Source organism: Morchella sextelata (genome assembly GCF_020137385.1).
Source record: "Morchella sextelata strain SCLS chromosome Unknown scls_5, whole genome shotgun sequence".
Classification (NCBI taxonomy): Eukaryota; Fungi; Ascomycota; class Pezizomycetes; order Pezizales; family Morchellaceae; genus Morchella; species Morchella sextelata.
Genome location: NW_025408620.1, coordinates 1,004,003 through 1,020,145, shown reverse-complemented (window position 1 = coordinate 1,020,145; position 16,143 = coordinate 1,004,003). Strand labels below are relative to the sequence as shown.

Below are 16,143 nucleotides of genomic sequence, written 5' to 3'. Positions count from 1 at the left end.
ACTCTTCTTTGCATACATACATGTATTCTCACAGGTTGTAATACTAACCTGATCCGGTAAGTTTGCACCACATGTGAATGATCGGTCGACAGCCTTATTGAAACAGTCGAGTTCCCCCCGTTACCTGTATATATAGTTCCCATTAGTATATGCATATGAAGCTGATAATTTTATGAAGAATTTTAAAGCTGCGTTGCTATGATTTGTACCTTTCTGCTTGGGCGATATTCTACTTGTTTGGCAATATGTCCCTGATACTCTAGCTAGATGTCATAATACGGCCTACTATAATTCATAATAATTTTAGATCAAATAGATTATAGATGATCTCTTTATCGCGTGTCTGCTCAGCTAGAAATACCTCATACACCTGTGACCAAGTATAATATGACCGGTGGTGCCAGTGAGGTCTGTTAGCGGCCAGAAAAAACATAACGGATCTTAATACTCCCTTTGCGCCATTTTCCAAACACCCCTCATCATACCCCCAGCTCCATATAGAAGACCAATTTCAATGTGATAACAGATATAGCATTCACAGTGTAGAGAAAAATAGAAAAGAAAAGACAAAGTAATGAAGCTAGGGGAAGGTTCGCGAAAAAAAGAGTGCGTAACTCAGACTTCGAATTCCCACCGGCGCCGTCCACGCCGCTTCTATTAAACTACCGAATTAAAGACATTGAGTATAGGAAAAGGAAAAGAATAAACCCATGCGTTGATGGGTAAGTTATCAAAATCCTCGGCAAGAGCTTCCAACCCACGGGGAAAGGAGACTCTATATCTCTTTTCCACCGGCGAACCTTTTTTCCTCGACTTGATCCTTTTATCATTTACATATCTCTCACCTTTCCTATTAGAATCCATATATGCCATCTAAGATTTTATTTCGATTTAACCTGTCACATTTTATAGTCAGATTGCAACAATCATAATTCATAGTGGGAAACTCCTAATCTCATATTGCTTATTTTGTTTGAGCTACTTAACTAGAAAATCAGAATGCCGTATAGTCCGCCCCCTCAGATTATGAGTACGATGAAAGAAGAATTCAGTCAATCAAATCTGTTGAAAATGACAAGATTTGCACATAGTTAGACAAGGACTCCAGCTATAGTACTTCTGACAATTTTAAACTTTCCACAAGAGAATTGAAGTGTATCCATCATCCGTAATTCGCTGTACAACACTTATGTATCCGTATAATAGTCTCTTCCGATCAACATCAGATATAGATAGCACCGTAGAAGACTATGGGTTAAGTAATCAAGAGGTAGTTCCAGACGAAGCTTGACCATGGGCCTCAAGATACTCCCTTTGTGCCTCTAAGATCAGGCCCTCGTAAACCTTCTGCCCGCCCCAAACACGCTTGAACTCGGTTTCTTTACCGCTGTTCTTTCGTTCCTCGAGCAATTTAACAGCCTCCTCGATCAAGGCCTGGTCACGTGGTGGGACTTGAATTCCCCATTGAGTTCTCCATTGTGTCTTTCTAGCCTTGAGATGGTGAACGGTAACCCACTCAATGGCGGATTGTGAGCAGGTGTAAATAAACAGACGTCTATCACTTTTCCCTTCTTTCAAGGCTTCCACAAGTTCTCGAAACTCAGTAGTGAGGACTCTATCAAGAAGACTCGCGCTAAGAGAGAATTTTTTCAGCGGCTAAACTTTGAAATCCAAAAAACGCATGGTGGGATTAATTTACCGTTCCTCGTATATCCTCCTCCATGTTATGGGACCTGGAATAGCGGAGGGAACGCTCGTACCAATAGCACCGCGATCGACATAAATACGACGAATCCCTCCCTCATTTTTAGCAAACATAACTTGAGTTTTAGATGGGGGAGAGATATCTGTCGGTGCAGAGATTACTGTTGGCCCAACAGAAACTCCACAATTGGTTGCAGCTCCAGCTCGATTGATCGTGTTTTCGTTCTCGGCGTGAGCCAACCTTACTCTTTTAGTGGGTAACTGCGCACTTTCGATAGATGATTCCAAAGCTCGAGGAATGGCCCTTTTTGTGTTCTTCTTTGAGATAGGAACCGCCCCGAGCGTCTGGAACATTCCTTGGTCAATGATTCTCTGTGGCTTCTCGTCGTTGGTATTACAAACGACCCCTGTGTCTTCATTCACATAAGTAAAGTTCAGGTTAGAAAGAGTAGCACGTGCCAAAGGTCCAACCCCGAGCGTATTTATGCTTCTCTAAGCTAAGACGATGATAGGGCTTACCGGATTCTCGAGCGTTGTGATCGATGCCAGTAACCCCTTTTCTGTTCCCACGGCGCTCCATATCTTTCCCCAGATCCTTAAGGGAGTTGGAACTCCCAATACTCCTTCTCGCATGGGCGAAAGTCATTAAAGATCCAACTGAGCTTGTTGGAGAAATATCAAGTAATCCTCCTGTCTCCAACAGCGGTTTAGAAGACTGTTCTTCATGTGGTCTCAATGCTTCAGGATGTCAGTATTCATAAAACAAAAGGCAACTATAGAAGTAATTTACTAACAAAAGATCTCGCCCGAGGGCTCCACCACATTAAAACTCTCTCGGCCTCCAGCCACGACCCCATCAAGGACCACAGTGCCGGGAGTGTTCGTAGGGGCAAGTTTTTTCGGTGATGTGAGACCCTTTTTCTCTCTCCCCCTTCTGTCTGCCAGTTGTGCAGCTGATCCTGTCTTGGTCTTGCCGAGCTCCTCGTGGGCAGAATTCCCTTTCAAGATTTTTCTATGACCAGTTAAGCTATTTGCAAGATGGGAGTTTTTAGGAGAAACAGGGACTTGAATGTCGTTATCCTTGTCGGCGGACGGGGGTGCGAGGACTTGGCGAGCGATAGAATTATCAATAGCAGTTGTTTGAACGACGTCTTGATACACAATATCAAAACACTTCACTAGAACACTTTCTTTTTCGAGATTTCCCTGAATTTGATTCTGTGCATCCGCTTGGGAAGCGGCATCAAAGCCAGCACGACTAACAGAATCTTTCTCCATCTCGTCGCGACCTGGAAGAGGTAGGCTGCTGTGTTCAAGATCAACTTGGTTTAAGTTAATTGAAGATAAAGGTTTGATTTCGTTAGTTATTTTGCGTAAGGAAGACGAAATGGAAGGTGCGGTAAGACTTTGCCCGAAGTTTATAGGGATAGGAGTGACGAATCCTATTTCGGCAGCTTCCTCGTACTCGTCGTCCTTGTCATCTTCAACGTCCCCTTCGCTTTCGTCGTCTTTGTCATCTTCTCTCTCCAGAACCGACCTTAAAGCAACAAATTTACCATGTATCTCCTCTTTGGGAGACTCGACCTTTGATAGTCCACTGTTACTATCGTCATCATTCCTCAGGTCGGTAATCTCCCCTGCACAGGTAGCTAATGTATTGGCACTCTCCTCAGAAGTACTCTTTCCTTCTTCATTCTCCGGGCTTTCCTGGTTATCGATCTCGCCAATAGCACTGTCCTCGTTGGCGGAGATATCTAGCTCCCCTGTGAATGGAAGCTGCTCAACTCCAACCGCCTCTCCGCCGCTAACTGAATCCTCTACCTCCTCCCGCTCACCATCTCCTTTCTTTTTACTCGGGGCTTGTTGGGCCTCCTCTTCCTCCCTTTGGCTTTTCTCACTATCAGTCCCAGTCTCTACGCTCGCGGTTGCTACTCATATTAGTGGAAGAAAAGCAATTATCCGTTGAGGAAGTAACATCCTATGGTAGCGTGGTCTCTTTTTTAATTAGCAAAGATTAAGTTGACTTACACTCTTGGTAGCCCTCAAGATCAGCAATCTCAGCACCGTCGCTCTCTTCATCTTCAGACTCGACATCTTCCACCGAGTCATCCTCGACGTTGCTTTCATCCTCATTATCGCTTTCTTTAACCGGCTTCGCAGCTTTTTTAGGCTTTGCTATTAATTTCGAGTTTCTTATGACCTGATTTTTTGAATCCCCCCTAGGTCGCAGAGTTATCCCCGGTTTCTGGGCAGAAACCCTAGTCTTCAAGCCTGTCTCCTCTGGTGAAACTGAGAATTTGTCAGTAACGAAGCACAATCAAATATCGGGTGGTAAGCCGTACGTGTGCGCGACTCAAAAACACCTATTTTCTTTCTTTTATGAGCTCCAGACTCATATACCCACTCTGGGCCCGAAGATGCAGCATCAGATGCGCTCCGGGGCCGTCCTCTACCCTCTGAGACACTCTTTGAAGCTATTATTCTAGCAGTATCTGATTTTGTAGGGCCGGGAAGCGTCCCTTTACCCTTAGGAGTAATGTCTGGACCAAGCTCATCGCGATCATCCGATTCCGCCGGATCAACAAAGACAAGCTTACGTCGAGCTGGCTTCTTCAATGCTGGTATCTCTGTGGAACTCTGGTCATTAATTCCCCGTGGATCCACACCTCTTCCATGCTTAATTTCACGTTGTTGAAGCGTATAATAACTTTTGATCATTCTAGCTTCTTTCGTTCTATTGTAAGTGGCGTTGAAATCGGCAGTAACATCTTCCCAGGTACAATCACCGCTAAAAACCCTTTCTGCTTGCTCAAATATCCATTTTCTTTCCTCGAAAGTATAGTTTCGCTGAGAAGTATGAGATTTTGTACCAGTCATCATTAAACTGGAAGGTCCATTTAGAGGCGTGGATGGCTCTCCAACACCTTTGGTCGACCTGGTTATCTTAGTGTGAAGAGCCCGTGTTGAATTTGAACGGCCAATAGTGGGAGGCGGTGGAGGAGAATTAGAGCTCGCTCTAAGATTTCTTCTTTTTCCCATAGTAGAAGCTCGTAGGGGCTTTGAACTTCCCATTCTGTTGATGGGTAAACGATGTCTGTGGTGGGAATTAATGAAGACGTGACAGATGTCGAAGAGGCGTGAGGTGTGGAAGACCTGGAAGTTGTGGAAGGTGGGTAAGGTGTGGATCTGATTCCAGGACACGATCTACCATTCAAAAGCGTTGCTTATCACTGCAGGCTCATAGAATCTTGGCATTTACCTATAACGAATTTTAATCCCGGAAACAGAGGCACTAGTGGCTCTGCCTTTCCTCCTCAAGTCAAACGCAACCAGGGAGCGGTCAAATTATGAAAACATTTTTCTTGATGTCAGAGCACGGATCTCTCTGCTTATTTTCCTTATTTCCATTCGTCATATCCATCAACTCTTGACAAAAATGATACATAACGCATATCAAGATATACATGCATGCAATCTCAAAGAAACCCCCAGCGTGTACGTGTCTCATTTATTGAATTAAAGATAAACCAGGTCAAGTCTTGCCCTTATGCTGACATAAAGTTCATCTGTATCTCTTGTTTGTTCCTTGTTTTGTTTTGTTTTGTTTCCGCGACATTCCTTCTTTATTATCAAAGCTCAATTCCTTTTCTGGAAACTTGCGGATGAGTACCTGTATTTGGCGCTGCGACTCCTCTTCATCTTTATTCAAAGTTTTACTCAGAGATTTAGAATTTCACGGGCATATCCGACTATGTTTTTACCAGACAAAAACTCTTGGCCGTAGCCCCAAGCTTTATTAGTCCACCGGAGAGAGGAAAAATAACTCACAAGATTCCACTTGAGACATAAATCACAGTATATCACTCGAGCTAGCCCAGAGATGCTAGTATTGAATAGTACTAGCGTATCACATGTAATATTCTACATGAAGACTTGGCGGTCCCTGCATGCAACTACATGTATCGCTCATCCCTGCGTTCGCTCCCAGTTTGAGTCCAGAGAAAGCGTGGGAATAAACGTAAAACTAGCTGTTCTTGGGTTTATAACGCTATTAAAAGAGAACAAATTGTTATAAAGCTAGAAAGGTCCTTAGAGAATGGGTGGCAAACGTGACATTGGACACCAAAGAGGTTCGCGGAGTGAGGGTTAGATATATGCATGTAGATTACAACGGGAATTGCCCAAATAGGTTAATTCCACTATAGTGAAAACGAACGAAGGGACGCGTAAGTCGACGCGGAACCTACAGGAAACCCCCATCTTCAAAACACATCATCAAGTAAGAAGCAGAAGCAGAAGCCATTTATAGAGCGCCATTCTCAAGTGACCACTATCAGTACACAGAATACCCAGGCATATGAACCAATCATTCCGCCAAACAAGAATTCTATAGTAAGTTAATGAATATACCAGCTACTAGGGGCTCGAGCTCCCCAATATCATTACCGGAGTTCGTATGAGCTCTCGAAGCATTTTAATCGATTGGCTGGGATAGTAGAGACACGAGCTACACGATTTGGCTCAAGTCTTCTCATAAAAAGAACAACATACTACATGTATGGTGCGCCCAGTCTTAAAGGTGACACGGCGGCATATGGAAGTGGAACAATCGTGGCTGCAATTTGACTCCACGGCCAATCAGAGGGCCTATTTCTAGCCACCCCAGCGCCCCACCGCCACGGCCCAGGCAGGTTTACTTTTTAGGGGTATAAATAGGTATAATACTGTTCCACTTTGTTCACTCTTAGCGCTTTTTACACACAAAAACAGCCAATTTCAATCTGTTATCCCTTAGGCGGTCAGGCCCAATCGCAATGTGTTACCGAACCCGATATGGTTAATGTGCTCTGTTGAACTCTGTTACTGTTCGTTCTATCATTGTGGCGATAGAGCTCTCTAGTCTCTAGCTAGCGTATTGCAATAAACTCGAGGAGAGAGTGAACACTGAGAGCGTTTATCAGAGAACATTAACCATATCAAGTTCGGTAACACATCGCGATTCGGCCTGACCGCCTAAGGGATAACTCCACCACTACAAAAGATATCAAAAATCTGTCATGACAATCTCTTCTTCATTTTTTCTAGCTTTCCTCTTGACAAGTTTTTGATATCTTTTGTGGTGGTGACGTTATAAGCGATTGAAATTTCGTTACCTTTAGGACCGGGGGCACCATAGTAGTAGTATTTACCGAGTGATAGTTAGTGATCGAGACATGCATGTCTTGGTATCACGTGATTGGAAATCTTGGCGGTAACACAATCGAGAAAGTTTCTGCCACAATTGTCGTGTTTGCCCTTCTTTACCTTCCACTTCGCCCTCTGAACCAGAGCCCCGCAGGCGGAGGAGCACGATATGGACCGTGAGCACGATGATGGTCCTCAGGCGCCTGTCGATTATCCAGGCAACTATCGACCTCACCAGACCGCCACCCCCGAAATCAATCGGCACCACCAAAACTACCAGGAAGACAACCTCGCGCATCCGTCGCGACAAGGTCGATTTCCTTTCCTTGAGGTGCGGCGCTATGAGACGCGACAGTATGGGGCAGCAGCATACGCCCAGGCGCAGAACACTATCAATGACAATAACACCCCACGAAACCTACACTATTCGGAGCGACTAAATCAAACACGATACAGCCAGAGAGGACACTATGATATGCGAGAGCGGAGGGCAGAAAACGATGAGTATCCAGTCGAGAACACCAGAATATACCTTCGATCAATAAGCACGAGAAACTCCCACCCCGCACCTAGAACTTTCTGGACCCTTGATCCTGCACCCGATCGATGGCCTCTCCAAATGAGAGAAAGCTGGGCTGGCCTCGAATTCACGCTGAACCTATCCCTCGAAAAAAATCATCTTGGATTTATCACGAAAAAATTTGCGTATCTACACTGCACACCACGGTCGTCTAATGATCGGGCTTGCTTACGCTTCGATTTGTTTCCACGGCGAGAAGTGAATATACCCAACATACCCAACGCAAGGTCACCATCATCAATTTACCTCCAACTGTACTCACCCGGTGTACCTTCTGGTACTGAGAGCATTCAGGAGGACAATTGGCGTACGATTTTGAAAGATATTCATATAATGGTGCTGCGAGATGAAAGCCACCCCTCGGGTCTACAACTGGAGTTAGACAGTCCGGGCGATGTAGAGACTATTCTCTCGTTCTTTTGGGGGCAGCGCAGCCAAAAGGGCACCGCCAACGGTGGTGCGTTGGGCGGTGGGGCGCTGACTGGGGAGGCACCCGGGCGGAAAAAAAAGTCGCCTATCGATGACAGCAGTGCCAAACCTCTGGGGGAGCCACAGCAAAAGGATCCGTTACCTCCGAAACACCAGCTCACCAATATCGGTATCTCGAACGGCGGGGCATCTGCAGTCAAAAAAAGGTTCCCAATCGCTGGCAACGATATCGAAACCCCTCGGGGGCCGCGGCAAAAGAACTCGTTTCCCCGGAAGAACATGTTTTCCCAGAAGATCTCGTTTCCCCAGAAGAACTCGCTTCCCCAGAGGAATTCGACTCCCCAAAACCCCCGGTTCACCCAAAACGGTACCGCCAACAGCGGAGCGCCGCTCACTAGAGGGGCATCTGGAGTTAAAACAAAGTTTCCCGACGAAAGCGATATTGAAAAGCCGGGGCAGAAGAAGAGAAAGAAGCCGCAGCCGGTGGAACAAGAGCCAGAGGTTGCTGAAACTAGTGTGAGCGATTCCGAACGGCCCCGACAAACGAAAAAGAAGAAGCGAGAGCCCATGCCAAAGCCAGAACCGCGACCAGAACAGGAACGAAAAATTCCGGTTGTTAGCAGTGATACCGAATCCCCGGAAGATGCACGGCAGAGGAAAAAGAAGAAGCCACTCCCATCGAAACCAGAGCGAACCGAGGCACCACAGCGGAAAAAGAAGAAGAAATCACTGTCCTCACAACCGCAACGCAAAGCTCCTGTTAGTGACAGCGACAGCCCGGAGGAGCCTCGGCGGAAGAAGAAGAAGATGATCCTGCCATCAGGACGGGAGCGAAAAATTGCTGTTGACAGTGACAGTGACAGTGATACCCCGGAGGAGCGGAGACAGAGGAAGAAAAAGAAGGCACGGCCATCAAAACCAGGACAAAAAGCTCCCGTTGATAGTGACAGCGACAGCCCGGAGGAGCAACGAGTGAAAAAGAAAAAGAAACCGCAGGCTCCTATTGTGCTGAGCGACAGCGATGCCCCGGAGGAGCCAAAGCGGAAAAAGAAGAAGTCGCGACCATCAGAACCAGAGCCAGCCCCCCCAGCACCACGCGGGAGGAAGCCGAAAGAAGACAAGGCGCGGCATACGCCTAAAGTACCACAGTCAGAACGCACAAAGTCAAAAGGAAAAAATAAACAGACCCCGCCGTCTTCGCCTCCACGCTCCCCGTCGCCAGATCCAAGAACTTCGCCCTCAAATGATACCAATCTCGACAGCTTGCAGAAACGCCTCGCGGAAATCAACTCAGCGAAGAATGAACTGTATGTGGAAGAGCTGGAAGTCAAGGCAAAGCTGTTAAGGCAGAAGATTGCCAGCAATGATGGGAAGTCGCTCGGGAATTTCACATGTTCTGCCTGTGGCGAGTATGGGCATAGGAAGGATTCGTGGAAATGCGAAAAGCATCCGTCGAGGAGGAGGGTGTTAGGATAATAACTTGCTTGGTCACCAAAATCTTTATATACCCGTTTACTGGCTGCCCGTGCGGCCGCCGCTGCTATGTATGTACATGTACTTAAAGGAACGTATCGTTCATAGAGTAATTTCTCGTGTATCTCTATCTCCGGAGTTGTAAAAAAAGGAATGTCAAATTAATTGCGATAACACATAATGCAGTGAGAAGAGAAGGAGAGGTATGTATGAGCGTTATAGTTAGCATCTTGGAATGCGACCAGGATACTATGGCGCGTATGGTGTAGCATGCATATGTTATCAGTGTGGGGATAAGGAGATTAGCTCCTTCTCTTATATAATCATCATCAATAGTGGAAGTCACAAAGATACTACATACTACAAAGATTATACTGCCCAAATACCGCAAACTACGTGCGTGGCACACATCCAATAGCCCACGTCGCGGTTTGTAGTAGTAGTGAAATCAAAATTTATTGTTCACAGATTATCACTCGATCAGCTAGTAAGCTTGCCTGGAGGATTAACCCGGGCCGCATATAGACACGAAGGAATAACAGGAGATTGAAAACAACTCCAAAGTGCTTCTTGCTATCAAAATTGGAGGTGGCCCTCTCAATGTAATCCTTTTTTTTTCCTTTTTCCTTTTTCCTTCTGTCCTCTTTTTCCTAACATCAGTCTCCACCGCGAAGAAAAGAGATCACTACCAAAACTATTGCAAAAATTGGCGGTGCTTATATCCGGTGCGTGCTCACCTTTAGTTTATCGTTTTCCCATCCTCGTCTTCAGGCACCTCAAGACTCTACAACTTTTTACAGGACGTCCAGCTACTCCTTGACTGTGCTTTAATAACAAATTCAGAAACAAAGTTTGAAGAGACGCACGGCCCAGGCGGCAAGAGAGTCGGCATAGAAGCCAGCTCATATCTGATTCCCTCCGCGCAGGAGCTATTTCCGCCCCCTACTACCGGCCCTGTAGCGCTAGCTTGGGATTTTGCCTGCCTCTACATCCTCCCTATCTTGCCCGGTCCTTTCATTTTCCGAGAGTCCCTTCCGTCACAGAATCAAATAATGAATATGGAGACGTCGCACATGCAGAGGTTAGATTTTTCGATTATGCAGGAGAGTTCTATTGTTAGGTAAGATGCGGGATGTGGAACAATTAAGTGAGGATCCAACCTCCATCCCCGAAACCAACTATCTACAGCTTCCGCGACAGTAAACACGTCGATCTATACACTATCAACAGCCTTCTCACGTGGTGGCGAAATCTCTTGTGCCAAGACAAGACGGGTTGAGTGATACTCCATGACCGCTGGCTGACTCCGCTAGAAAAACTCCTCTCTGGAGTTTGGGGTTGAGAATTGATTGCTTTTTTATTTTTATTTCTTGTGCTTTGCACTACTTAGTAGTGGCCCATATCGCAGTCGAGTTTCAATACATACATGTATTAGACTGTCGCCGCCCCCAAAAATAGGAAAAATCAGAAAGGCTTGGCAACCAGCTAGTGCCCGTTCGAGTGACGATACATGACCGCACCCAACGGGCTCCACGGTAAGTCTTGTTTTCTATACTTAGAAGCGGTGACCGACAAGCGGCAAGAGTTGTTCTACGTTTCCGAGTTGAAAATTCTTCTCTGTTGGAAGGCCGTCTTACAAGGTTAGATTTTCTGCCCGCGATGACGCGATACTTACTCAACGCCCGGGAAACAAAGCTTTAGTCTGACGCCGACTTTGGGCGTTTCGGCTAGCCGTAATTCTGGTGCGGCGGGGAGACTCTGCAAAGAACGTCAGACATCTATATCGGTATTGGAAGATGACAGATGGCTGACGATGGGGCTTTGCGGGGGTCATCTGTCAAACGCGGCCATGACGTGGATCGGGACGCATTTTTTTCCTACACTTGAGTTTTGAAAGTTACTGGAAAACTCGATTATGTAAAGCAACGTAACCCACATAGAGAAAGTACAGCCCTACGGTTTAATCAGATTAAAAGCTGATATGAATATCTACTTCGCTGTAGAACTCTTGAGTCACATCCCACGGCTCCATTGCGCACGCATTACCACACACTGTCGGAGATACCTAGGCATACTGTTATCACGCAATCTTTAACCACCCCACTTAACTCTGTAGCGTAGCAAGAGGGGATATATAAACCCTTCGACCTCTCCTTCATTTTCCTCCTCCCCATAGCACATGAGTTGACAACGCTTCCACCACACACTTCATACGATTCGATAGTATACGGTTCCGGCCGACACCGCGTTCCCTCTTCTCCCTTCTGTCCTATCAACCATGACTACGCCGCGCTAGCTAGGCTCGCTATACGAACCGGATCGAATCGAGATGGTGATGGATTGGTTGGTGGATATGGGGGTGACAGGAGGGGGCATGGAGCCTTCCGGGCACGTAATCTGTTGAATTGTATCGGGTGTGGGGAGGGGCCGTGTGGGCTGTGTTATGGAACTTTTGTTTGGGATTCCTTTTTGGGGACGGGGAGGGCGTTTGGGGTAATGATTCTTTTGGAGGGTTTTGGGGGATTGGGTTAGCTGGTGTCTACATGTAGTCATGATCACGTAGCAACAATACAATACAACTACATCACCCCCTATATTTATTTCCATCCTGAGTTCCGTTTCCGTATATAGGTTTTAAAGTTTCTTATAAATTAAATTAACCATACAATACGTAACAATCCTTCGCAAAATACGTAGATATTAAACCCCTCCATCTATCTATACCCACATATAGGCAAGTAGATATATATATTAGAGTAGCTAGATCTAGATAAATGCCCCACCAACAGCCAACACAACGGCGACCACCCCCGCGCCCAAAAATCCCTCCCTACCCGCCGCCCCACCGGAGAACACGGGTGGCTGCGACACAGTGGAGTTCGGTGCAGTGGTGTTGCTGCCGACTCTCGTGGTGGTCGGGAGGATGGTGGTGGTCGGGAGGATTGTGGGTGTGGAAGAGCTGCTGTAGGCGGGGGGTGTCGTGTATGATGATGCCGAAGAAGAAGAAGAAGCCCCAGAGCTCTTGGTGGCGGAAGAGCTGGGGGTCACAACGGCGCTGTGGGTGGACGTGATGGTGTTAACGTTGGTGGAAGTAGATGTGAGCGTGTTGGTGATGGTGAAGCTCTGGTTGAGCTCGCAGATGGCACGACCACCTTGGTAGGTGCAGTATGGGGCGCTGCTGGGGCTGTAGTTTGAGTGTTGTTAGCCGTGAACTAGTACTTCAAGCTTGCACCCCCGGCAGCGAAAACGACGGTAAATAAGAGGAGGAGGGAAAGTTAATATACGAACCAGCAAGCCTCAGAACCGGGACACCTGGAATCACTCGCATCGTAGCAGAGTGTTGCTACACCGCACTGGGAGAGTGGTTTACTGTTACATCCACAATTCATTAGCACCAGCATACAATAACGCCTCACATCTAGACTTGATTGCAACATACGTTATATCACAGCACCTCCCGCCAGATTGACAGCTGTAGCCGAATTCGCAGCTGGCTATTCCCAGAACACATATCAGCATGTTTACTACACAGACAATGAAGGGATGTGAGATACGTACTTCCGTCAGAACAGCAGTTCTGCCCGCACTTGATTGTGTTCTCGGTCTGCTCGCAGATGTTTGGGTTTGCACCAGAGCACTGGAGCTGACGGCCGCTCAGAAGGATGCTGCGGGGCATGATGCCGACGTTGGAGGCGGCGAGAGCAGTGCTGCTGAGGAGCAGAGAGACGAAGAGAGGGGTGAAGGCGTGCATTTTTTTTCTTTCTTTGTGGCTGGAAAAGAGTGTTTGTTTTTTTACTTGCAGCGAAGGTTGGAGTTGAGAACGAGTGAGGGAGTGCTGAACGACAGGATGGGGATGGGACGAATGCGGAGGAGTAAGAAGGGCTTTTATATCTCCTCCAGAATAGGGGATTGAGGATTATCAGCATGTAGGTACCCTTTCTTCAGCCCCAGGTCTAGGTTTGGAGAAAAATAAGGAAGGCATATGTATAAAAGGCGATCTTATTTGGATAAAAAGCAGTGATAAATTACTACCCCCACCATTACATCTAATCAATACGAGCTGGTAACACTAACTAATGTTCTACTGTCCTTTGTTTGTAGCATGTTAAAATTCAAGTTCCAACCAAGCGCCAACTCCGGGTTGTACCTGCGTCATGAAAGGCCAATGAGGCGTATCAAGCATTACCTGCGTGTGCGCCACCCCAACGTGCAGAACTAACGACCGACGATCCCAAGGGGTTATTACTAAAATGCAGGAAAAGCAGCCGGGAAACTTTATGCTTAATTCCAATCTTAGGAAAGATAAGCATTGAGAACGCGTGCTATGGTAATTAAGAGCTGTAATAATAATTGGCTCGATCGACGTCAAACCTCGAACAAGGAAGTGAGTGGTTGCTGTGTGAAACTGCACTTACCACTTTTAATTTCCAGCAACAGGTGACACAACCAACACCGCGTTACACCCGTACTACATGAGTCACCTTATCCGGGAACCCCCGTTAATGTGAAGTGCAGTAGGTTCGGGCAAGCCGACGTTATACGAGGGATTGTTCGTCTTCAGGAGTGCATGCGGGCACGGCAGATTCCATATGGGTTTCGGGGGAGATATAGAGGATTCCCGCAGCGGATTCGGCAACAGATACTACTAGAGACTGTCGGGAACTCCATAAACCTTTTAACATATTGTTACCACGGACATGCCCGAATTCGCGGTGTATGTACCATGCTTTGGTTATTCTCAGACCCTTCCCACGAATATTAGGATTGCAGATGACTTGTTGACTCTAGTGATTTGAGCATGCGTAGCTAGAGATTTCTTGCTACTGGTATTGTTATCGAAGCTGTGTTGTATTTGAATTCTGCCAGGGACACTCATCTCTAAATACGGGTCTTCATATAGCGAACAAAAAGCGGGGTGATGAATACATCTAGAGAGTAGGGTTAATCCACGATTAACATCTTAATATCAAGTTCGTGAAATGTCTTCGGATTCCTTAACATAAAAGGTGGTTGACGTTGCTAGGAGCTAAGGATAAGGATATTTTTGCCTTTTATAACCGTGGCAGGGATGCCCTAGACGTAGTTTAGCAGTTTGTATTTCCTAGAGCGTGAGCGGATAATATTGTGGTATTCTAGTAGATATCTCTGTCGTCATCTATATACCCATATTATCAGTATCACCCACTGGGTAGTTTGTAGGTCTAGACTTTAGCGAACCTCTTGGATAGTTGATCGTCTATTTGCCTTTCTGCTTATCCGATTCCCCGACTCTCCAATTCCACGATTCCCCAATTCACCGACCCCTCGCTCACCAGATCCACTATTATTGCCAACAAAGAGCGCTTCTAGTTCTTTAATCCTTTAGCTCTTTCACTTCCTCCTCTTCTTGATTTTAGGCAGCGTCTATACCCAAACTTCGGTCCCAGATTCTAATAAGACCCCGAGCACCACGTATACCTTGGTGTTGAGGGGACTCCTCCGTCTCCATGTCCACTAATCAATGATGCTGCGGTTCTAGGGAGGTCTCGTCATACGTTCGGTCTGAGGCTGGGATTGACCATGTAGTGTATAGACCTGGAGGAGGAAGTGATGCGCGAGGCCACCACACACGTTTAGCAGAGAAATTCCGGGAGTGCGGGGGCAGTGAACCAGGTTTTGTTAGCGACATAGTGCCACTTGAGAAGCACCGGCAATGCCGGTAATCGTATCAAACGATTTGATAGAAGGGAGGAGGCTGAAACTTGGTGAAATTGGAGTAATGCAGAAGTGGGGGATGAAGCGAGTTTAAAAGGCTGATACCGATAAAAGTTTAGCCAAGACAAACGACACGAGACTGGTTAAAAGTAAGAAGAGACGAATCCTTTACATAACAAGGTTTGACGAATGTAAATTTCTGTATTACCAATGTAGTATGTAGGTGATTGACACTGATTGTGCCGGCTGTGACTTCTCCGAGTGATATAGTCGGTCAAAGGCATGCGACACGAAGAGAAACGTTTTCACGGACTGTTGTTTGCGGCTTTAGCGCCAACTAAACATACTTTGCTTTTTAAATTGCATCCATTCTCTCGGCCTATAGTAATAAGAATACGTATCCGTATAATATGAAATTCGAGCTACACATGTAATATCGAGTGATCCCGTATGAGCCGCCCCTACCCGGCCGGCATTCTGTGGATCGTCCCTTTCTTTCCATACTACACATCATACAATACCAGTCATGAATAACGCGAGTCGACTAGCTTTCATAATCCCTTATGATGAGAATATGCATTGTCCTTCCAGGCAGACCAATAAGGGACGAGTGGTACCATAATACCGAAACTCAAGCTTCAAGTGATTTCTTTCAGCTCTCCATTAGACACTTCCAACTAAACTCTCCCACAAGACTCAACGGAATTCCTTTACCCTCAGTCTAAGGGTATAAACTCTGCGGCAGTCGAATGAACTTCAGCAAAGGATGGTGGTCGACACCGAAGATATCCGCCTTCGAGCACATCTTGCTGCCAGGCACCCTACGGCTTCACCCCCAGTGAATAATGGAATTCCTCAGTGGCAGTAACGTGGTCTTGCTATAATTGCTCTGTTGAGGTGCTGTTCTGTAGTTGTGTGGAGTATGTAGTACCGAACGGTTTAACAAACCCACCTGCTCTATGACGAGAATCCCCGTTCTTTTCAAATCCCACGAGTATGTCGCTAGCTAGACTTCTTTCTCCTTCAATCGATATTGTAACCTACGTAAGGTTCTACATAATCAGCAATCCCGCGGCAAC

At 46.4% G+C, this 16,143-nt stretch overlaps 4 protein-coding genes across 4 annotated transcripts; 1 reads left to right on the top strand and 3 right to left on the bottom strand.

Annotated features, from left to right (window-relative positions):
* Positions 1-1,263: 1,263 nt before the first annotated feature.
* On the bottom strand, positions 1,264-4,776 carry H6S33_010794 (uncharacterized protein; the record flags this gene model as incomplete). Its single annotated transcript, XM_044842152.1, has 6 exons — positions 1,264-1,633; positions 1,700-2,111; positions 2,224-2,442; positions 2,499-3,632; positions 3,733-3,993; positions 4,047-4,776. 6 exons carry the CDS (start codon positions 4,774-4,776, stop codon positions 1,264-1,266), a joined length of 3,126 nt encoding a protein of 1,041 aa, XP_044696724.1.
* A 2,281-nt stretch (positions 4,777-7,057) lies between these two features.
* On the top strand, positions 7,058-9,373 carry H6S33_010793 (uncharacterized protein; the record flags this gene model as incomplete). The annotated part of the gene is made up of 1 exon (XM_044842151.1): positions 7,058-9,373. One exon carries the CDS (start codon positions 7,058-7,060, stop codon positions 9,371-9,373), a length of 2,316 nt encoding a protein of 771 aa, XP_044696723.1.
* Positions 9,374-12,136: 2,763 nt separating this feature from the next.
* On the bottom strand, positions 12,137-13,121 carry H6S33_010792 (uncharacterized protein; the record flags this gene model as incomplete). The annotated part of the gene is made up of 4 exons (XM_044842150.1): positions 12,137-12,554; positions 12,659-12,739; positions 12,810-12,864; positions 12,929-13,121. The coding sequence occupies 4 exons, from the start codon at positions 13,119-13,121 to the stop codon at positions 12,137-12,139; spliced, it is 747 nt and encodes a 248-aa protein (XP_044696722.1).
* A 1,350-nt stretch (positions 13,122-14,471) lies between these two features.
* H6S33_010791 (uncharacterized protein) lies at positions 14,472-14,858 on the bottom strand (the record flags this gene model as incomplete). Its single annotated transcript, XM_044842149.1, has 3 exons — positions 14,472-14,525; positions 14,588-14,715; positions 14,780-14,858. 3 exons carry the CDS (start codon positions 14,856-14,858, stop codon positions 14,472-14,474), a joined length of 261 nt encoding a protein of 86 aa, XP_044696721.1.
* Positions 14,859-16,143: the final 1,285 nt, after the last annotated feature.